The sequence below is a fragment of the Taudactylus pleione genome, unplaced genomic scaffold, assembly GCF_031769625.1.
Source record: "Taudactylus pleione unplaced genomic scaffold, aTauple2 ptg000179l, whole genome shotgun sequence".
NCBI lineage: Eukaryota > Metazoa > Chordata > Amphibia > Anura > Myobatrachidae > Taudactylus > Taudactylus pleione.
The window spans coordinates 24,809,625-24,834,236 of NW_028284581.1; the positions used below are offsets into that span (position 1 = coordinate 24,809,625).

Consider the following 24,612-nt stretch of genomic DNA (forward strand, 5'->3'; position numbering starts at 1 on the left):
CCCACCCCCGCAAAAAAAGTAGGAGGTGCAACTGATCCTTACACATGAAAAAGTAATTATAAAGTCAGTATATGTCACACAAGTTATTAAATAGATTTAAAATATGTATATCCAGCTGGATGTGTAACACTTCTTACTGGTTCCCGGGTACACAGTGAGCTGCCAGAACACACCATGTGCAATCTGTTCATTTCCATGAGGAAGTGGCAGCTAAGCGTACTTCTCTGTCATGCTCAGGAGTCATTATCCTGTTGCCTTCTGCTGACTTCATTGCATCAATTATGTTCCCTTTCCTTTCCAGTTTCCTCATCCTCTCCTGTTTCTTATTATCCCCCTTCGCCATTGCCTCCGGATTCATGCATTCGCGCAGTTCAAATTTGTGATAGAGCAATGGCATCTGAGATTTCCACCTGCCCTCCTGGGGCAGCGAGAGACTGCATTTATTATTATTGTTATTATCAATCATCATCATCCTCCTTTATTTATATGGATCCACTATTGTTCTGCAGAGCCTTACAGAGTACATAAACTAATAAGTGAAGAAGAAACAAGTAACTTGCAGTACATTACGGTGCAGGACAAGGACATGGTTTATTTACATTGCTGCAATAGCCAGAGCCGGCCCTAGTCAATTTAGTGCTAGTAATAATGCCCCCTGTAGTAATGCCCCCTGCAGTGCCCCAGTGGTAAGGGCCCCTGCAGTGCACCATTGGTAATGGCCCCTGCAGTGCCCCCAGTTGTAATGCTCCCTGCAGTGCCCCTTGAAGTGTCCCCAGTAGTAAGGGCCCCTGTAGTGCCCCCAGTTGTAATGCTCCCAGTAGTAAGGCCACTGTAGTGCCCCCATATGAAGCCCCCCCAGGCACACCAACACACCAAAAAAAAAACAATACTTACCTTAAACCCTGCTCCAGCGCCTGCTGCCGTCCATCTCCGGCGCCCGCTCTTCGGAACTATGGGAGTGACTCTCATGCGGGAATCGGAAGCCGGAGCTCAGGAGTGAGCTCCGTCCCCCCGCATGCCGCCGCGGTGGGGGGGTTGGGGGGCTAGAGAAGAAACCGGGCGCCCGCTGGTAACACACTCTCAGCAGGCGGCCGGCAAATGGAGGGTGTACAAACGCTGGGCCGGCGGGCCCCTTAAGCCACTGGGCCCCATAGTAATCGCACCCCCTGCACCCTCCGTAGTTACGCCACTGGGCAGCGGCAGGTGGGGGGCTGCGCCAAGTGGAGGCATCATCAGAGCTGTCAGATGTCCCTGGGCATTCCAGTTGCCCCTATGCATTGGCTTATAATGCCTAGGGCCAGCTCTGGCAATAGCGATTAAAACACTCAAAATAAGCAGCAGGGAGTTAGCAGTCAAGTGTTAGGTGGGGAGTAAGGAGTAAAATAAAGTGTAAGGATAAGCACATGAGGGAAGAGGTCCTTGCTCATGAGAGCTTACATTCTAAAGGGGAGGGGCAGACCGACAGGCGTGACACAGAAGGGTAGATAAGGTGGAGAGAGCATGAAGTAGGTTAGGATGAGAGTTGGAAGGCCTTGATAAAGTAGTGGGTCTTGAGAGCCCTTTGAATATAAGTAGAGAGGTGGAGGAGTCTGATAGGGAAAGGGAGAGAGTTCCAAAGGTAGGGAGCAGCACAGGCAAAATCTTGGAGGCGGGAGTGGGAGAAGTAATCAGTTGGCAAGAGAGGTGGCATGCATTTGCTGAGCAAAGTGGGCGGACGGGAGTGTGAAGGGAGATGAGGTCAGAGATGTAAGTGGGAAAGGATTGGGTGAGGGCTTTGTAGGAGAGTGTAAGAACTTTGATTTGGCATCTGAAGGAGGAGGGGGGCCAGTGTAGGGCTTGAAGAAAAGGAGAAGCAGATGCAGAATGTCTGGAGAGGAAGATGAGCCGAGCAGCAGCATTGAGGACCGATTGTAGTGGAGAGAGGTGGGAGACTGGGAGGCCAGCTAGGAGGTTACATTAGTCCAATCTGGAGATGACCAGCAAGTGAATGAGGGTTTTAGTAGCATCCAGGGTGAGGAAGGGTCTAATCCTGGAATTATTGAGGAGAGAGGGGGAGAGGTCAGGGGTGGAAAGGTAGATTTGAGTATCAACAGCATAGCAATGATATTGGAGGTCAAAATAGTTGATGAGTTCACCTTAAGAGGACATATATAGGGAGGGTTCAAGAACAGAATCTTGGGGAACTCCTACTGTTATTGTAGGTGGGGGGGAAGAGGAGACAGAGAAGGAATAATCAGAGAGGTAGGAGGACAGCCAGGAGAAGGCAGTGCCACGTAGACCAAGAGAGTGAAGGATTTAAAGGAGAGGGTGGTCTACAGTGTCAAATGCAGCAGAGATGTCAAGGAGAATGAGCAGACAGTAGTGGTGGCCCTTGGATTTGGCAGCAAGGAGGTCATTGCATACTTTCGTGAGGGCAGTTTCAGTGGAGTGGAGAGAACAGAAGCAAGATTGAAATGTGTCAAGGAGGGACTGGGAGGAAAGAAAGGTTGTAAACAATACGCTCAAGGAGTTTGGAAGCAAAAGGGAGGAGAGAGATGGATCGGTAGTTCTAGAGTACGTTAGGATCAAGGGTAGGTTTTTTAAGAATGGAGACAAGGGCGTGTTTGAATGCAAAAGTGTCAGTGCCAGATGATAGGGAGAGATTGAGGAGGTGGGCAAGTTGGGAACAGGCAGGAGACAGGTAACAGAGGAGACGGGAAGGGATAGGGTCAAGGGGGAGGTGGAAGGGAGGACCAGATGAGGGCCATGACGTCCTCTCCAGAAACAGAGGAGAAGGTTGTCAGAGTTGGTGAGACAGATGGGGAGGGGTGGTCAGAAAAAGGAGGGGCAGGAGTGTTAAGGATCTGATGGGATATGATGTCCTTACATATGGAGTCAATTTTAGATGTAAAGTAAGTGGCAAAGTCAAGGGCAGGGAGTGAGGAGGGGAAGCGAGGATGGGTAGGGCAGAGGTGGGAGTTGAAAGTGGCAAAGAGCCGCCGGGGGTTTGAGGGCTTGGAGGAGATAAGGTTCTTGAAATAAGATTGTTTGGAGAGTGATAGGGCAGCACTGTAGGATGAGAGAATACATTTGAAATGGAGGAAGTCTGCCCTAGAGCGTGATTTTCTCCACTGACATTCGGCAATTCGTGAACACTTTTGCAGGTATCTGGTGTATTTGGAATACCAGGGTTGTGGTGTGGATCTGCAAGGGTGAGTAGTTATTGCCGGAGCAACAGAATCAAGAGCAGAAGTAAGAAGGCATTGTACAGGGAAGTGGCTTGTTCAGGACAGGAGAGAGAAAGGATAGGGGACATAAGAGTCCAGCAGGGAGGAAAAAGCAACAATGTTAATAGCCTCAATGTCTCACAGAATCCAGGAGGGTAGGAAACCACATCTAATTCCCAAGTTCAAGAATGTTAAAATTACAATAACAAATTCAGAATTTAATCACATGAAAAAACACAGAAAGATATACTTCAACTGTAATACACAGTACACACTGACATTGCTTGTGCACTTTTTTATCATTGTTGGGATAGAACACATATTGAAAATACACTGCACAAGTAACATGACAGTAGATGAAAATGTGTGGGACAGTATATCTTGTACCCCCCAGTTTTAACATTTCTTACCAATAAGGGGTACAGATACTTTTGGTTAAGAACCAGTGATCTAGTCAATAGCATGAAGACACCATATATACTAATGCTCAGTACAAACACAGTATATTTAAACAATGTAGACAGTTCTAACAGGGTCAATTGCTATGCATGGATTATGGAGGACATACAATCTCTTGGGGTAGAAGGTACTGGACAGCATCTGAGAGATTACACAAGACCAAGGTTTTGGGTACAAATGACCTCAGCCAGTTTTATTAAGTTGTACAAAGTAGCAGGGTTTCTATCACAGAGACTCGGCAGTCCCTTTCCAGTCAGAAACCTAGGACAAACAAACTGAACTCAAACACTATTCCAGTGTTCTTGTCACAGTGGCTACTCAGAATGTAAGCAAACCTTAAGTTCAAAATATACTAGATCACAATTTGAAGGTGCATAACTTGAAGTATGAAATGTAATTTTTTTTTAAATCAAGTGTATTTTATAGATTTTCCAATGCATACAAAGTAAGAAAATCCTGGACATCCCGGTATCTCCACAGACTTGCCTTGCCAATGACGCAAGTAAATAATAGATTCAGGTAAATAAATCAATTCAAGTTGGAGATACAAGTTACAAATAATAAAATCAGAACTAAAAGGCATAATTGTGTCGCCCTATAACCTCCTCTTATATTTTCAGGAATGTGGTAAATCATTTTATAACGCAATGTGGACAAATTATGTCTACATTCATTAAAATGGACGGGCCACTGGTTGGTCATTATCCTTACCAGAGAGGGTTTGTCGAATCGCGGATCTATGGAGCGCCATGCACTCAAGAAATTGTCTGGTAGTTTTACCTACATATACTGTAGATGTCCACATGGACATCTAATGTGGTATACTATGTACTAGCTGGTGCATGTCAAAATGTGCTTGATCTTATCGCTATGTCCTGTATGAGGATGTACAAAACTATCACCTGTCTCCAAGAAACCACAGGTTATGCATCCCAAGCATTTGTAATTCCCGGGCTTCTTGGTCAGAAAATATGATGTAATACTATAGCCAAAACCAGAGAGATATCCGTGTGGACCAGCCAGTCACAGATGTTTTTACCACGCTTAAAACAAGGGAGTATCGAGGAATTTCTCAGAAGGGGCAAAGTACCACCATTGGTTTTAATCAAGGGCCAGAAGCGTTTAGCTGTTTTTATCATAGTGTTGCTGCTGGCACTAAAGCCATTAACCCACACTATAAGAGGAGGTGATAGGGCGACACGATTATTTCAGGCTGAAGTCTGCTGGATCTTCCATCTAAACACAGTACAGCAGCACGGGCTGAATTAACCAGTCACTTACAGGCCTTAATTAATACTGTTTCACTTAGTACTTGTCATATGTTTCATGTTAGTCATATTGACAGATTATATTACATCTTGTATCCAGCTGTATGTTCATTCTTATGTAATGACATTATTTATGTATTGGGGAAGGTTTTACACTCCATTGTTTACAGTGTTGCCATGGTGAGCCCGTTGCTGGACGTCGCGCTTGCTGTGCGGTGCGTAGTGATGACGTCAGGCTCAGTCTCAGGAGGACGACGGTGGTAGGCACTCGTGGAGCGTCTGTACATGTATTTGGGGAAGTGCATTTTTTGTATCTGTATTCTTCCTGACGAAGGTCCGAATGGACTGAAACATTGAAGTAAAATTTGAGGTCTTCTGACGCAGTTGTTTCTGGCTGTTTATCGTGAGTGCTGCTGCCTTTGTCTGCAGATTATATTATATACACATATATATATTTTAACATCAGAGAAAGTGGCATTTTAGCAAGACAACAGAGGGGTGACATTAGGGGTTAACCCTCCCCTCCTCACCGTGGTACACACTGGTCCCTCGCTCCTCACTGGGCCCTTCACTCACAGCACACATATGGCTAGTGAGTGCGGGTTGAGGAGAGGATACTACCACTATCCCGTGTCGCCTGCACCCACCCCAGCCGCACCACACCTCTTTAGCACAGGCACCATGTTCCATATCTGCCTTTTTATTCTCCATCTCCACCTCCCCAGACAGCTGCAGTCAGGACCGGGGAGCACATGCTCCAGCTTCCACCTCTCTGGGTCGGCTCCAGGCTCCTCATGCACAGTTCTCCACTCCCCTCCCCTTCTGGTGATTGCTGTGTGCTGTACAATCCAGGGCCGGTTCTGATCGTTGTGGCTTCCAATAGCTAGTGGGCGTCGAGCCGCGGACGAGGCGGGCGTCCTCTTCATTGGATGAGGAGACGCTGCCGCCCAAAGCTGAATGATTTGAGTAGATGCGGGGTCAGTTGTTGAGGCAAGCCGGGAACGGGGCGGGCATCCTCCTCATTGGACGAGGAGACGCAGCCGCCCAAAGCCGATTGGTTTGGGAAGATACAGTCAGGTGCATAAATATTGGGACATTGACAGAATTTTCATATTTTGGCCTCTATTCACCACCACAATGGCTTTGAAATGAAACAAAAGATGTGCTTTAACTGCATACTTTCAGATTTAATTTGAGGGTACTTACATCCAAATCAGGTGAACGGTGTAGGAATTACAACGGTTTCTATATGTGCCTCCCACTTTTTAAGGGCCAAAAGTAATGGGACAAACTAAACAATCCTAAATCTATCTTTCACTTTTAATACTTTGTTGCAAATCCATTGCAGGCAATTACAGCCTGAAGTCTGGAATGCATAGACATCACCAGACGCTGGGTTTCATCCCTGGTGATGCTCTGCCAGGTCTCTACTGCTAATGTTTTCAGTTCCTGCTTGTTCTTGGGGCATTTTCCCTTCAGCTTTGTCTTCATCAAGTGAAATGCATGCTCAATCGGATTCAGGTCAGGGGATTGACTTGGCCATTGCATAACATTCCACTTTTTAGCCTTAAAAAACTCTTTGGTTGCTTTTGCAGTATGCTTCGGGTCATTGTCCATCTGCACTGTGAAGCGCCGTCCAATGAGTTCTGAAGCATTTGACTGAATATGAGCATATAATATTGACCGAAACACTTCAGAATTTATTCTGCTGCTTTTGTCAGCAGTCACATCATCAATAAATACAAGGGAACCAGTTCCATTGGCAGCCATACATGCCCATGCTATGACACTACCACCACCATGCTTCACTGATGAGGTGGTATGTTTTGGATCATGAGCAGTTCCTTTCCTTCTCCATACTCTTCTCTTCCCATCACTCTGGTACAAGTTGATCTTTGTCTCATCTGTCCATAGGATGTTGTTCCAGAACTGTAATGGCTTTATTAGATGTTGTTTGGCAAACTCTAATCTGGTCTTCCTGTTTTTGAGGCTCACCAATGGTTTACATCTTGTGGTGAACCCTCTATATTCACTCTTGTGAAGTCTTCTCTTGATTGTTGACTTTGACACATATACACCTACCTCCTAGAGAGTGTTCTTGATTTGGCCAACTGTTGTGAAGGGGTTTTTCTTCACCAGGGAAATAATTCTTCTATCATCCAATCCACCACAGTTGTTTTCCGTGGTCTTCTGAGTCTTTTGGTGTTGCTGAGCTCTCCGATGCGTACTTTCTTTTTAAGAATGTTCCAAACAGTTGATTTGGCCACACCTAATGTTTTTGCTATCTCTCTGATGGGTTTGTTGTGATTTTTCAGCCTAATGATGGCTTGCTTCACTGATAGTGACAGCTCTTTGGATCTCATATTGAGGGTCAACAGCAACTGATTCCAAATGCAAATGTCACACCTAGAATCAACTCCAGACCTTTTAACTGCTTAATTGATAATGAAATAATGAGGGAATAGCCCACACCAGCCCATGAAATAGCTTTTGCGTTGATAGTCCCATTACTTTTGGCCCCTTAAAGTGGGAGGCACATATAGAGACCGTTGTAATTCCTACACCGTTCACCTGATTTGGATGTAATTACCCTCAAATTAAATCTGAAAGTCTGCAGTTAAAACACATCTTGTTTGTTTCATTTCAAAGCCATCGTGGTGGTGAATAGAGGCCAAAATATGAAAATTCTGTCAATGTCCCAATATTTATGCACCTGACTGTACTGGGTGGCTGCTGCGGCGCACACACAGCACATCCTGCAGGACTCACTCATTTTTAAAAAGTGAGTCCCTCATTGCCCATATTGCGTAAATACGCGCTATATCGCGTATTTTGCAAATCACTGATAAATGAAGTATACAAAATAAAAGAAATTTACCAGCAGAATATCAAGTCTAAACACAATTAAAAATACAACCCCTCCCCATAACCTAAAGCAAATGGAAGGATAATTTTTAATCATTAAAAAAAAAAAAGGGGGAAGAATGAATGGGGTTGAATAGGGAACAAGAAACGTTACATAGAACCAATTTGGTTGACAAACAGCAGTTTAAAACACTGTATAAAGTTGCAGCCTACAAAGTGGTATACAATATAAAATATATTGGAATGAACAAAAAATTCATTAATTTAGAATGAGTTTTACATCATGTCATCAAATCTTCAACTACCTCTATAAATAACTAATACAGTATATTGCAAACGATGCAAAATGAGCTTTCCAACAGAATTCCTAATATGGGAGATGTGGGAATTGTGATTAGAAAACTAGTGATTTAGTGATCATAGAACATCACCTACTCATGATCTCGTTATACTGATATTATTTGTTTTTCTTCATTATCTGGAAGCTCTGAGGATACATTTCCTTAGATAGAGACAGGTCAATAAGAAGAGGAAATTACACATTTTGCAATCATGATATTTGCAACAGTCTTTAATTCATTTTTATGGCGTTATATTTATGATATAAAGGCCAAATATGCCTATAGTTTTATAAAGTAGAAATATAAAAATAGATATTAGATTTAAAAATAAAGCACACACATGACTATCTGTGATTTTACATGAGGATATAATACTTGTCAAGTACTCAAAAATGACAAATACCTATAAACGATTGTAGTCATTATTTATGCCACTTTCACACAGAAAAAAAAATACAAAAACCCAGCTTTTACCTGGCGTTTGATGCACAGTTTTTTTTGCCAATTCCAGCCTGTACCCCCATTCACACAGAAAAGCAAATTGCTGGATCAAGCATTTGGACGCGGTAATTTGTTGATCAACCCAGTTTTATCTTCTGTGTCAAAGGGTCAACCTGGGTAGCAATTCCCGGGACTTCGACCCTGGTAAAATCCAGGGTCGAAGTCCCGCGAATTGCGACCCAGGTTGACCCTTTCACACAGAAAAAGGACCCGTGTTGATCTAGTGTCCACTCTAGGTCCGGCGCGGGGCAGGGCGCAGGACCCTAAAAAGAGGGCGTGTCTTTATGACGCATCCCCTTTCCGGCACTCTTGGGGGCGTGCCCGGCACTTACGGACAGCACCCAAGTGCCTCGGTCACTGTGAATGGATGCCGGGCGCATGAACACGGCATCCATTTATCGGTGGTCACCACTGCACTGCTGTTTTCACCACCCGCGGGACACTGCGGCCCGCGGGAGGGGACAGAACCCGCAGGCTGTTTCAGCGAGGCACTGCACCGGAGGGCAGGGCGCCCTGCTGAAACAGCCTAGCGGGAACGCTATTGATCCGCAAATTACCGGGTTCAAACGCTTAACCCAGCAATTTGCCTTTGTGTGAAAGGGGTATTATTCAACAGAATATATGTGACATGTAAAGTACACCATTACTGCCCCATAAATAATCATGCAGCCTTGATGATTTGACCAAAAGGAAGTGCTACATGCATATACCTGTATAAGTATATATAGTCTGCAGAATTCAGGCTTGTGTTAACATCAATGTGAAAAGTAATCAGCAATGATACTGAAGAACTAGCTGTCTGTCAGTTATGAGTTGTAGGACAATTTGCAAACAATGTGTCCATCACTAAAGTAATAAATAGTATTTATAAATGGAACATATGGCCAATCTTCCCAGGAGTGGGCATCCCAGAAAAGTCACACACAGTTCAGAGTATATGGATGCTCTGAAAAATTACAACAATCCCAAAAGCGGGTTGGGTATGAGATCTCGGCGGTCGGGAAGCCGCCGGTCATAACGACAGCGTAAGAATCCCGACACCCATAAGGATATAAGGTAAGACTAACCCTTAACCTCCCCTCCCCCTAAACCTAACACTCGCTACCCGATGCCTAACTTAACCTCCCCCCCTAGTGCCTAAACCTAACCTCCCCCTCCCCCTCCCCACACCCTAATCCTAACACTCCCCCCTAGTGCCTAACCCTAAACCTTCCCTTAACGCCCGATACTTACCTTTGGGATGCCGGCGGTCGGGATTCTGCTGTCGGGATTTCGCCCACGGTATTTCGCCCATCGGCATCCCACACGCTGGGATGCCGTCTACATCCCCCCAAAAGCTATATCTAATGATCTGTAGACCTATGTCAATGCGGCAAATGTTAAAATCCATTACTATTTATCAGTAGAAGCCTGAACAAGTATGATTTCCATAGACGCATAGCTCCTTCTCACACAAAAAAATTATTCAGTACAGTTTAAGTTTGCAATGTTAACCCTGATGAATATACAAGGCTTCAGGAACAACATCCTCTGGACAGAGGAGAATAAAGTGGTCACTAGAAACGTATACCAACCATCAACCACAGTGGAGTGATGATTTAAGGTTGTTCTGCAGCCACAGGATATGAAGGTCTTGTGACAATAGAATACACTTTAAACTAGAGTATTTACAAGGAAACTTTGAGGTGATCTGTCCAACAAATTAATCTGGTCTGAAAGTAGATTATTTAAACTGTAGCTAGTATGCTTAGGATCAGAACAACTGAATGGATGAAAAAGCAACAAGGTTTTAGAATGGAGGAGTAAAAGTACACCCCACAAACTCAATGAGATGTAGTAGTGAAACAATAATTGGGACATTCTATGTCAAGAGGACCAGGGGTCCCCACCTGACCATCTCCAATTGTAATACATTTTACATGAAGATTGGCATATACGGTATGTCAGACTAACCTTGGACAAAATGTAGTTCACAATATGCAATAGTAGCAAAACTATGGCCCTCAAAGTGGGGATGGGTGCAACTATTACCGACTCTGCAGTGCACAATCAGCAGGTGGGGACGACATTCAAAATTGCTCCACTTGACATGGAATGACCCAAATGACCTGTATAGCGTTCCCGCTAGGCTGTTTTAGCGGGGCGCGGCGCCCTGCCCTCCTTCTGGAGGTCAAAAAGCACCATGCCCTCCAGAAAGAGGGCAAAAAGCGCCCTGCCCTCACAGCCTGCGGATGCCGTGTTCACCCGCGGGTCGCAGTGTCCCGCGGGTGGAGAAATTTGCGGTGACCCGGTCACCGCCGGAGAATAGACGCCGGGCGCATGTGCCCGGCATCTATTCTTTCTATCTGCAGCGCTTGGGGGCTGCCCGGCGTGTCCGTAAGTGCCGGGCACGCCCCCAAGTATGATGAAAAGGGCCGCGCCCTTTTCGGGCGCGCGCACAAAGTTGCCCTCTCTAGCTCCGGCGCCCTGCCTGCCGCCGGAGCTAGAGTGAACACTACCTGTACATGAATGAATACTTTCAAACATCAATGAACAGTAGTGTTGTAAAGAGAACCATGACAAAGTTCCTCAAGTATGATGTAGGAGACTGATAATCTCATTCCGTAAACATTTTTTCCCCCTCATCCTACATGGCAGCTATTATAATGGGTAGGAACCATTTCTAGATCGGTTTAAAAGGTAGTTTAAAAATGCATCCAAAATCCTATTTACCATGTTTTTTTTTCCTGTCTCTAGCTGTAGGCAGGCAAGAAGTATTTTTTTTGCCAGAGTAATTCACCTTGACTGGAGGGTCCCAGAGTGTACGGTTACCCTGCAGATCCAAGGACAGGGCTGACTACCCCCTGGGTGCTACAGCTTGCTGCCTCCAGAGCAGTTCTGCTAGCTGTACAGCGGCCCATACACGGTGCGATGAAGCAGCCAATCCAACCGTTTTGGCTGCTACATCGCACAGAGTATGGGCCTGATGTCGGCCCAAGCGCGCTCCCGTGGGGTCGTACATCGCATCTCCTGATCGTTCTGCAAAACCAGTCAATCAGGGGATGCGATGTGCGATCCCATACAGCGCTATGTGGTTGAGGCAGGGGGGAGCCGGCATATCAGGCGGTCGGCCACCCCATCGCACTGGGTGTGTAGACTGCCCGATATGTTGGACTTCGGATCCCGTGTCGCATCGCACTGTGTATGGCCGGAATGAGAACTCATGTATCCCGACTTGTTGCCAGAGTGTCTTTCACATGACAGGTCAGGCTGGGGGAAAAGTAAACATAAAAAAAGCCTGCAGTGAGCTACACAGTGCTACATGCCAGGAGCCTCAAGTATCAAGTGATGGAGCCAGAATCCCCCAGCCAGCCTTAGCCTATGCCCAAACAGCTGAAAGAAAAGCTACTAACTACTGTTAACAATCTAGATAGCGCAGTGTACGAATAGTAGCTCTGTTTTTAGTATTGTAGAGACTATTTCATGAGATTTGTGCTTCATGAGATGGATAATTTATGGCAGAAAAAGAAAATGTTTATTAAAAGTTTAGTACTTACCATATAGAGAACCTGAAACCACCTAGATGCAAAATAAAGATATGATTGCATGGATTAAGCAAAATTTGGTAATAAATGTGAATTAAATACTAGTGTTGCCAATTATCTATATATTAATTCTATAAAAGGTTTTTTACTGTAAGATCTATTTTAAGAGAATGGTTGAACGTAAAAATATGGTTGTGGTATTAAATTAAAAGGTCTTACTATGAAGATGTGTCAGTCGAAGAGAAAAATTAGATTGGGGCAACAGTTCGGGCATGGTGGAGCGGCAAAGTTCCCATGTAAAGTAGTGTGTTATGACGACAGCATTCCCACTAACATGATTGGACACACTAGATCACATGACTGTACATTATTTCCCAATGGTCGCACACTTCCCAGCATAACCGCTCACCTGAAATACTTCCAACTGTCACATGACCATCTGTAAACAAATCCACTGTAAACAGCAGCATCACTCATACAGACACTACTCACAGGAAAGTAGCACATCCCTGCCTCACTGGCAAACATACACAATTCTGTTGCATACTTCTCCGTAACAGAATGTCTTCCCCGCAGCAAAAAAAAAAAAAAGAAAGAAAATGTAAGAGTCTTACTGGAAGGCAAGAGCAACTATATGTCTCAGACAAGAGGGAATGAAGAGTATTTGCAACGTGTCATTCCAGCTACCTTTATAACCAAATCAAGAGGCGCATACTACCCAGGTTTTAGCCATCAACCTCTAGACAGCCAACTGAAATGGAGGCATTGATGGCAAACGTTGAAATCTCCGATCCCAAACATCAGTGAGACATTGAACCAATTGGGACACTTTACCACTCTGAGCAGTTTACAGATTTCGCTTTGCCCGATCCCTCAGATGAAGAAGCGATTCCTCTCTTGATGCAAGCTATAAGAAGACGTATATCATACCTTCGCTGTGCACTGAATCCTTATTTTCTTTTGTTGGTTATTATGATCTAGGCCCTCTGTCCTTCAAATGTGGGTTCTGCAGAGCTTTACATTTCGATTGCGAAAAGGTTGGCACTTAGATGAACTTTCACTTTAGTAGCTGTTGCCACAATAACAAAAGTTCTCTTGTCACCGACTCTCTCACCCATTACTTGAAAATCTTCTTAAGAAAGATGGCGACTCTGACAGGAGCCATTTCTTAGACATCGGGAAATACAGCAGCACGATGGTCAAAAGCTTCTTTTGTTGCAAATTTAGCTTTCTTACCTGTAGGATGTGGCCCATATACTTTCAAGATCAATGGCCAGCTCCATTACAAATTTGGCCCTTTGCATCACCAGAAGATTTCTAAGTGATGCACAACTTTACATTGTCGACATTGCTGAAGCAACTGACATGAGGATTCGGCGGAAATCTATCTAAACCCTAATCTGATGGCAAAACTGCATGAAATAATGCTCGAAGTCAACCCTTTAGTCCACAAGTACAAGTTGAGAAGGCAGAGAACGAACTGGCACTTATCGAAGTTAGGGAGCCATACGAAGTTTGAATGTTTTTACTATCAGAACAGCCTGACATTCTTGACCAGAGTAAGAACAAATTCAATGTGCCTTCAGCAGATGAAATCGCTAACATTTTTCACGACCAAAGACGGCGATCCTCCAGAAAACTACACCTTGATCTTCCCTAAGGTACCTGGGACTGAGGGCCTCATTCAGAGGCGGTCGGAGGATGCAAGCGGTCGCTCAGAAACTGGGCGGCCACTTGCATCCTGACCGCCCGCCTCTGTTGCGGTCGTTAGGCTGTGGGTTAACACCCACAGCTCTAACGACCGCTCGGGTGATGGTCGCGATGGTCATTGACCATCGCGACCATCGGGGCTTATGACTAATGACGAGCCGGAAGCTCTCCACTGTGGGGCCTCCCCAAAACGGCAGGCGTTCCCATGGGAACGCCTCCGTTTGGGCTGCCCCCCCCCCCCGGCCCGCCTTCCAAACGGGGCGAGCTGTCAATCAACATCGACAGCTCGCCCCCTTTGGAAAGAGACCCGCTACGACCAGCGCTGGCGGTCGTAGCGGGTCTCACGCATGTGCACGAAGGAGCCGGCTCCCTCGTGCGCATGCGCACTAGACAAACATCGAGGCGGCCGTGCGGTCGTAGACCGTACGGCCGCCTCTGAATACAGCCCTGAATACCTGAAAAATATCAACTCACTGACCGGATGCTATACCCTTTACGGTTTTCTTACGGAGCACATGGATGGGATAATTAGCCACATGAAAGACAGACCAACGGCAAGTTCAGAAAAGTGACTTTATTGCAGTTTGTGGCTTAAAGAATGCCTATGCGGAAAGAATTTTCTATTTTACACAATTCCGGCAAGTTGTGGCTACAATACTTTGTCGATCAGTACAAACCAATTGAAAGGGAGTGCCTCATGTACAATAGGACACAGCTTGAACAAAAGAAACTCAGTTGAAACAGTCGATGGCCTACAAGACTACCAATTCAACGAGGCAGCGGAGCGTAGAGTGCAACCTTGTAAAATCGTCATCTTGCCTTCTTCCTTCCAAGGCTCGTCCAGAAATATGAACATGCATTACCAGGATGGTATGGCTGTCTATACCAAATTAAATGTTATGCAAGGGTGACAATATTGAAACAAAGTATGGCAGCAACATTCAAACCCTGTCTGAATACAAACTGAAAGATAGAGCACTCCTTCTCACTGTTGAGATCAACAAGATCATTGAACAACTTCAAGGCGAAGAGTGCATTTTCACAGTTGTGACTGAGGATGAGAGTTAAAGAGTGCGCTATCCAGTTAGGTTTTTTGCACACAATCAAGATAAGTGGACTTCCACCTCACATTCTACAACTGTAAAAGGGTGCATTCATGATGCCCATTAGGAACCTGGACACCAGGAAAGGTTTAGTCAATGGCACGTGTGTGATCATAAAGTCGCTCTTTCAAAATACAAGTTCTGTGAAAACTTTGTGCAGAGAACATAAGTGATTGTTGCACCTTGCCACGTATTCCGCTGACTACAAGCGACAGCACTTTCCCTTTTACGATCAAACATTCAATTTCCGATCATAATTTCCATTAAGATGACAATGAATAAGAGTCAAGGACTGACACTTGCCAAAGTTGTAATATACCCACCCGAACCTTGCTCGAGAGCGAATGCTCTATGTTGCCCCATCTGGAGCAAGATCAAAGGATTCTGTTGCAGTATAGATCACTCACGAAGATGCATCTGGATTACCTGCCGCAAATGGATGGACTCAAAATATTGTCTTTACCGTAGTCTTTAAATTAATTTGTAACATTTTTTTTTGTCAAATACATTCTTCATTAGTTGCTTGATGAGTTTATGCTTTCCAAACAAAAAAAAACAAAAACGAACTGTCGATTTCGACAGGTTTCTACTAGTTAGTTTAATTTACAACTAGGGGCTAAAAGACACTGGTCCATTATAAAGGGAAGAAATAAAAAAAAAAGTGTTCATTTTCAGAACAAGATCCTTATGCTGGGCATACACTATACAATTATCTGTCAGACATCTGTTCTTGCTGGTTGGTCATTCCAAACCTGGTAATGTATTGGAGCAAATTAAATTCGATCGAATGGTCCTAAACACTGGAAAACGGACAGCATGCGCTGCCAGTCATTTTTCTCTTAAGAATGTGACAACTTGTAGGTCTGGTTGGCAGTAGAACAGATTTCTCTTCCATTTACAGGTACAGTAGTATTTTCATGCCTTCTAAATCACAAATGAGAGATTTGTGATTTAGCCCTGAATCAGGGCCCTCCTACCTAAAAATGGAGCGGCCTCCTGGCCGCTCGCATAGCTGTGGGTGACCACCCACAGCTATAGCGAGCGGCCAAAAAGATGGTCGCGATGGTCAAGACCATCGCGACCATCGGGCTTGCGACGAGACCCTGCGGTAGGGTCTCGCTACCGCAAGCTATGGGGTGCTTTTGGCTCTATCAGAGCCAAAAGCACTCCTACTGACATCACAAGTGATGTCAGTGGGGCCGGACCCAGATGGTAGGCGTTCCCATGGGAATGCCTCCGTCTGGGTAGCAAAGCCCCGGCACGCCCACCAAAGGGGGCATACTGTCAGTCACCATCGACAGCACGCCCCCTTTGGTGCGAGACCCATAGCGACACGATTCCGATGCATCGTGACAAATTGAGTAAAATATGCCCAAATCGTGAGTGTCCACTCACGATCGTGATGCGCGTCCCGCAGGTCATACATCGCATCTTCAGATCTGCTGTGCTGTAGGGCAGATTTGCCAATCTGGGACATGATGCACTGGAAAAAGTTAAGGATGCACGATAGATCGTTTGTCACATCGGACAATTTTTACACCAAATCGTGTGCAGGACTGCCGGGGGAGAGTTCAAGGGAAATCGTACACTATGTCGGATCATGAGCACAACGCCAAGTGTGTAGGCACCTTTAGCAGAATTGGAGGCTTCGTAATACGGTTTTTAAGCGTTGACCAGAACAGGAGCTATAACCCTAGTTCCTTTGGATCAAAAGGACAAGGGATTCTTTTCCAGACTATTCCTGGCCGAGAAACCATCAAGTGCTTACTGAACTATTCTGGATCTACGAAAACAGATTTATTGTGGCCAACTTTTCAGTATCACATCCCCTTCTGTGTCATGCCTGTCTGTCTGCCCCTCCCCTTTCGAATGTAAGCTCTCACGAGCAGGGACCTCTTCCCTCATGTGCTTCTCTTTACATTTTCTTCTACTCTTTACTCCCCATTAGGGCACCTAACACGTAACTGCCAACTCCCGGCTACTTATTGTGAGTGGTTTAATCGCTATTGCAGCAATGTATATAAGTTGTGTCCTTGTCCTGCACTGTAATGTACTGTAAGTTATTTGTTTCTTGTTGACCTATTAGTTCTATGTACTATGTAAGGCGCTGCAGAACACTTGTGGCGCCATATAAATAAAGGATAATAATAATAATAATAATAATATAAGTGAAGAATTCCAGTCCTCCATGAACATTTAGGATACTTACTTCCACATTCCTGTAGTCTGGCAACACAAAAATATAAAAATATTTTGGGGCCCGCACAGGATAAACCGAGAGACAAAACACCTTCCCTAATGGTCGTGGTAACCTAAGTGAGAGGGTGGAATTATAAAAAAAACAACCAACTAGAGTTAAGATAATAATGCACTATTTGTGAGAAACAAATCAAGAGTTGGCGGTGATCCCCTGAGTCAGAAAGATTTACAATGTTGTAGAGGGAGAAAAGTGTATTGTATATAATTTATTATAATATATAAGATTATATAAGATTAAAAGTTAAGTTTTAATGATATACAACTTTTTCAAATCTTAAGGATTTTTTCTAGAGTGCCCCCAACAAAGAGACTTCTTTTCTCCCTCTACAACACAAAAAGATTCTCAGATTCTGGGAAAGCATTTCCATTTCACACATCTGTCCTTTGACTTGGCCAAATCCCAGACCATTCATGAAAGTAATATGCCTATCCTGAAAGTGGATCCAACAATAGTAACATTTGATTTCCTACAAGAAAATTAGGTATGGGTCTTGCCTTATTTCAACTCTAAGTTTTGGCATGAGGTATCTTATTATATAGACTAAACTGTCTAAATTACAGATAGCTGTTCTCCACACTTGGCTTGTAACCTCAGCCGTTAAGTCTTTTGTCCAACTTGAGGTCGTATAGTTACACTAAGTGCTGAAGCCTCTGAGTGAATCACGGGATACTGAGGAGCTTCAACACAGTATCTAGTGACTCACTAAGAAAAAGACTCAGCACATAGTGCAGTCATTCCCACCAAGGTTGGACAAATAATCAAACTACTATCTACACCACTGAGAATCAAACTCCTATTCATTCAGAGCCAGTAAACCAACCTCCACCAACTGTTTTGGTTTTATTGAGAGATCCTAAACATTGATCCACGGATACATCTATGCTATATACCGACGGTGCTTGTCATGTTCTTTTACATATATAGGGCCTGATTCAGAGTTAGACGCCAAGTGGCCACAAGTGCAACATTCTGGGGCAGCCAGTATTTACTGCCTCATGCTAAGGCAGCCATCCATGTATGTGAAGCTCTGTGCGGCTTCATGCATATAGTCACACCGTCCACTGGTTTTCCAGCCACAGTCGCAGCGGTCATTATTAGTATTGGAACTTGCACCCACCCCATGCTGGGTGCAAAAGTTCCAACTAAAAGAGGGGTCACAATTGTGTCTGCACACCTTAATCAAGCATGGACATCGGGCTACATACCCATGATACGTTTCTTGTACATGCGTCCGCATGGTAAGTCCCCAGCTATCACTCAGAAACGCCCAGATCACAGCAGGTAAGTACACTTGAGATCCGACTTGTATGGAGCTACTTACCACTGTGAATACGTCATGTGACGCATGAGCAGCCAGTGAATGTCATTTATGACGCATATGCAGTATGCAGAAAAATTTGCAAGTTGTCAGGCTTTAAATTAGGCCAGTTATGTGCACACTCAACTCTATACATGGCCTAGCATAGGTGGATTAAGTATCTGCACTATGGACTCCTCCTATGCCAGTTCATTACTATTCTGAACACAATGCCTAAGTGGGTTTATCTCGGACTACAATATACAAGGATGTTCTCAATTTCAGTCTCACCTGAGTGCATAAACCACATATTCTGGGCTAAACTTCCAAATGACATTAAGAATAAATCGCCTGTGTATTCTTTTCCACCCATCAAGATTATAGTGCTGGAAACAGAGTGAATTAAGTCCATTTATTATACATGAGTACTGTGTTTTTATGGAAGCTGTTTATTGTTCAACATTCTTTGTTTTATCAACTTTTTTTTGTTATTTTTTTACATTTTGCTACTCATTTCACACATATACTTTATTAAGGTTGGGAACGAGCACAGTCTACAGTTTTTTGTGGTTTGTTAGTTTAGTTCATCCTGAGAGGTTAACCTCTAATGACAGTTGCTGTTCAACAACTTATGTTTAATTAGACTCAATTATCTAGCACTAATTGAGTGTCCTTTTTTTATATTTCTGTAGTACTACAGGAATGGAGCAGTTAATCTTGTGTAGAGCAGGTGTTGACTGCCCTCAAACTGTGATGCAAGTCACCCCTGGACAGTCACAATCATTCCCTGCATATGACTGTCGGCTCTGATTTCTATTCAGGCTTACACTATATAACCGAAAGGAATGTGGACACCTGAATAGTGCACACATATGTGCTTATACATTTTATTCCAAAGCCATGAGCATTACAATGGAGTTGGTCTCCCTCTATTTGCTACTACAAAAAATGTCACTCTTCTGTGAAGGTTTCTACTACAATTTGTAACATAGCTACAGAGATTTGCATTCATTCATTGAGTGGGGGGCAATGATGTCAAATAAGGCCTGGTTTTCATAGCTCTGTGCATTGCGAGTTAAGTACTTCCACACCAAACGTAAGTAAACCATTTTTTTATGCACAGGGATTTGATCATGCTGCAAAATTAAAAAGCCTTCCCCCAAACAAATCTCTAAACTGTCATTGCATCTGCCCATCAGGAATTTCACTTCCCATTAGCAATTATATTTCCTTTCCCTGGAACTAAGGATTGCATATCAAACCATGGAAACCGTCCCAGACCATTATTCTTCTTCCATCAAACTTTACAGTTGGCAGTATGCATCATTTAGTCGGTATGCCTACTCCTGGCATCCGCCATACAAAGATTTGTCTGTCAAACTACCAGATGGTGCAACATGATTCTTCACTCCAAAGAATGTTTTCACTGCACCAGAGTCCAATGGTAATGCGATTTATACAACTCTAGCAGATGTTTGCGCATAGTGATATGAGGATTGTTTGTGGATACTCAGCCATGGAAATCCAATGCCTGAAGCCCCCGATGAACAGTTCTTGTGCAGATATTGCTTCCAGCAGCAGTTTGCAAGTCCCTAGAGAATGTTGCAACTAAGAGAAGACTCTTTTTAAGAACGTCACTACTCAGCGGCCCAGTTCTGTGTGCTTGCGAGGACAAAAAGCCCCCATACACGGCACGATATACGTACCGATCCGACTGATCAGCAGGATATAGATGCTATATCGTGCCGTGTATGGGCACGATATCGTACCTGATTTAGTGCTGCGCGCTCCCACGGGGTCGTACATCGCATCCCCAGGTCTTCCTGCAAAACCATCTGATCTGGGATGCGATGTACGATCCCATTCAGATGAATGAGGGGGAAGCCGGCATATCGTGCAGTCTGCGGGGAGCACACGATTGCCGGTGGTCACAGCACGATCCGTCTGCCTAAAAATCATGCATTTGCCCTGGACACAGAGGCAAATTCAATTAGCTGAGTTGCTAACGAAAGCTCACACTGCGTATTTATTCATATATTACATTACATTCTGCTCACACCTCCATAGGCTGTGAGCAGAATCTGTACTTTACACACGGAAACCACAGAGATTCATTCCAGGAACCTCTGCAGCTATATAGTGTATCATACATACATTCTAAGCATATTACTATAAATTAGATACCCAATATAAATCAGGTAAGAAAATTGCAAGATAACAGGAAAGTAAAAATATAAGTCTTGACACCATGTTGTTCGATGAGGTTTAAGATCCGTAACCCTGCTGTCTGTACCACATATGAATGGGTTGGGAATTAGATCCCGGTGGTCGGGAATGCCGCTGGTCAGAATACCGACAGCGGCAACCCGACAGTCAGAATCCCAACACTCATAAAGCAGGTAAAACTAAAGCTGGCCACACATCTAAAGATTATCAGTCCAACCAGCAACTAGTTGATTGGTTGGAATGAAAATCTGGTTTGGTATGAAAGCAAATGACAATCAGCAATTTGCTCCCAAACACCGGAAAATGGAATAAAACTGTTGCTTGAACAAATTGTTTATATTAAACATTTAACTTACTTGTCTGAACGTCCATTTTCATCTGTTTTCTGGCATTTAGGAGCAAATTGCTGATCATCATTTACTCCCATACATTACCAGATTTTCATTCCAACCAATCAACTAGTTGGCTGGTTGGACAGATAATCTTTTGATGTGAGGCCAGCTTTACCCTTACCCCTCCCCTATGTCTAACCCTAACCTCCCCCTCCCCGATGCCTAAACCGAACCTCCCCCTCCCCGCACCCTAACCCTCCCCCTAGTGCCTAACTCCTGCACCCTAACCCTCGATACTTACCTTCGGGATGCCGGCGGTCAGGATTCTGGTGCTGGGATCCTGACGCTTTCGGGATTGCAGCGCCAGTATTTCGCCTGTCAGCATCCCGCACGCCGGGATGCTGACTACATCCCCCCATATGAACATACAACCTTTGCAAATAAATAAAAAAAATCCCTTCCTTGTGTGTCTGTGAAAAGTGCACTAAAATAATTGTAAAGGCACCAGGGTCATCCTGACCCTATAAAATGCTCCAGTCTCCAGGAATATCACAACAGAAGTTTCGATATTGTAACATTAATACACTTGAGACTGATTTTAAACTACTAATGTAGATCTTACTGACAAAAATAACTGTTGCTTATTCATAACTAAAGGTTACAGACCACAAATGTCACCATGAACAGTACTACAGAACACAAATTCTGAAAAACATTTATTCATGACATGATCATATGAAAAAGTCATAAAACATTATCTAAAATCTATATATCATCCACAGGATTGGTACTCTGTTCTGGCTGTGCAGCTGTTCGGGTGCCTTCCACTGTAGTATAAATATCAATCAGAAATGGCAAAATACTTGTAATTAAATCAGAAAAAAGTAGTCTGGAGACCTAAAGATAATTCAAAGTTACAGTTGAAAAGCTAGGTACACACTGGAGCGATGTCGGGACAATGTGACATTTCGTAATGACATATCGCCTACATCGATCAGTGTGTACACGATTGCGCACTCCAGTGGTAGCTAGTGACGATCACCAGGTTTGATGCGCTGCACCTCAAACCTAGTGATATCGCTAGCTGTTAATGAAAGACGTAATGGTGATCGTTACGTCGTTCATTAAAGTCATCCAGTGTGGATGCACATTCACTGTTGACGGGCATTCATTCCGATGTCAGAATAAATGCCCGTTGCTCCAGTGTATCCCTAGCTTTGCACTTGACAGGAAATACCATTAGGTCTCCAGACCTCTTTTTTCCGATGTAATTATGAGTGCAACCATTTCCAATTGAAAGATAGATGTGTGTATGGATATATAGGTGTGTTCCTGCTAGGCTGCTTTAGCAGGGCGCAGTCTGACTTTAAAGTGGAAAAATGTGCCCTGGCCTTTTGGTTGCTGCTATTTCCAAGTTGGAGAAAGGACCTCTGTGACGTAGACACCACGTGACCGCTGCAGGAGGCTGGACCGCTCCTGCTTCACCATCCACTAGGGCATAGAGAGGGAATAAATATCTGTGGCGAGCGCAGCGAGCCACTGTGCCCGAAGCGTGGCGAGCATAGCGAGCCCACGAGGGGACACTTTTGGTCCCCCGTTAGCATCCCCGCCCCTCCCCCTTTCAGGCCGAGTCACGTGGGTGTGACGTCACAGGGCCATCAGCCCTCTGTCGTCTAGCCCTAACCCTGGCCTTTTAGCGGCACCCCATTAAAACAGCCTGTCCCGTGCCTTCCCCACCTGCAGGTGGAAAAGTTGCAGTGGCTGATCTGTGCACGGCATCTTTTTGCCGTGAGGGGAGAGCTTGGCGAAGCCATAAGAGCTGGAAATGCCACAATGACACGCCCCTCCCCATTCAGCCACAGCCACTTTTCAGGAGCGCGCATGCACAGACTCCCTGGAAATTTATATATATATATATATATATATATATTCAAACCAATCAAGTGCGAGTTCGGTCTGTGAGCCTGCCACCAACATTTGAATTTAATTCACAATTCAATTCCAAACTCTCATTCAATTTGCTTGAGAACATTCAGTTTTTTGTGCACATGAAGTCATACATGGCCTTATACAGGACAAGCTGCGCTTTATACAGGACAAGCTGCGGTAATTAGCAACACATTTAAGAGAATTATATTTTGAAAAACAAAATGACAGAAGTCCAATACAGAACATGCAGAGGTGCCGGCCGGCCAGTGTAGTAAGTGTCAGTGCAGGTCAGGGCGCACACAGCTGGGGGGAGCGCGGATGAGTACATATAAGACATGCAGCAGCTACAGAGGGAGTGACTTTAGCGGCGACACTCGGGTAACCAGAGCCATGGGCGAGTCAGGAGACGGTGCTCTACTCCTCGGCCAATCAGAAGTCACAGACAACTCGCAGCCGTACAGGACAAAACGACGGCAGCGTAGAGGCCCAAAAAGCCCCAAGCAGGCAGCGGCGCTGCACACAAGGAGAGCGGGTGATCCCGCCCTCGGAGACCCCCACATACACACAGTAACGACTCCCCAACATATCCGCGCTCTCTAGTGACCCCGTCCGGCCCCAGCGACCCGTCTCACTCACCTGTGCTAGAAAAACGTTCTGCGTTTGCTCACGATGATCTTAGACACAAGCGGCCTGCCGTAGGCACGGGACGCGGCTGCGTCACCCACGGCGTCAGGCGTGCGACGTCGGAAGGCGGGGTCAGGAGTATCACATGGCAGCACATCTGCTTTTGGCGCGCCGGACACAAGGTAGCGTCTGTGCACGGTGTGTAGCTATAGTGCCAGATCTGACCCCGAGCCCCGTCCGGCAGCCGCCATGAGCATGCAGGACGCAGCTGTTCTCGTACCGGTGTGTGCGCTCTCAGTGCCAGTGGGCGGGGTATAGGGCCACACATGGACCGGAGGTATACTTCTGAACCAGCTGCCTGGAAACATTAGACTTACACTGGTGGTAATAAGGGACAGTATATAATATTGCTGGCTAGCAATGAGCCCTTGGTTAGGCAGCACTGCTGAGGCATAGGCTATCACAGTGTAACAACGCAATAGACAGAGGCAGGCATTGTAGTGTGCTCATACCTCCCATTCACTGTAGGATCGCCCATTAATGACTCAGCGTCACTGGGTTTATCATATGTGGCGGGCGCCTGATTGAGGTCATTTGCCTTTGGTGGGTGTTTTTATTTATTTGTGAACAGCTATTTAAGGTGCCCACACACATCCCGATGTGCATATGATCAGCCGATGTGTATGATTTCCCTTGAAACTCTCCCCGGCAGCTCTGCACACAATTTGGTGTCCAAGCTTCATATGATCTCTCCTACATCCAGACTTTTCACTGTGCATTGTATCCTAGATACCCTACAGCACGGCAGATCTGAAGATGTTCATGTTGATCGTGAGTGGGGACTTATTTTACACGATCTGTCGTTCCAATGCGTCGGAATCGGCCAGATCGGGTAAAATATCGCTATTTGTGTGGGCATCTTAAATCGGGTATCCACTTATAGATATACAAACGAGAGCACGATTCT

The 24,612-nt window shown here is 44.9% G+C and overlaps 2 protein-coding genes across 3 annotated transcripts in view; one reads left to right on the forward strand and one right to left on the reverse strand.

The window, feature by feature from the left end:
- The window catches only part of ZNF407 (zinc finger protein 407), a 626,800-nt gene extending 603,045 nt beyond the window's left edge, over nt 1–23,755 (reverse strand). Inside the window, exon 1 of the mRNA XM_088475920.1 lies at nt 23,658–23,755. The gene's annotated coding sequence lies outside the window, so the exon portion shown is untranslated. The remainder of the gene's footprint in view (nt 1–23,657) is intronic.
- Nucleotides 23,756–23,768: 13 nt separating this feature from the next.
- The window catches only part of LOC148519955 (uncharacterized), a 31,119-nt gene continuing 30,275 nt past the window's right edge, over nt 23,769–24,612 (forward strand). For both annotated transcript variants that reach the window (XR_015878890.1, XM_088475922.1), the window contains exon 1: nt 23,769–23,982. Coding sequence is in view for 1 of the 2 variants with exons in the window: in XM_088475922.1 (XP_088332048.1) it covers nt 23,972–23,982 (11 nt within the window). In the remaining variant the exon portion in view is untranslated. The remainder of the gene's footprint in view (nt 23,983–24,612) is intronic.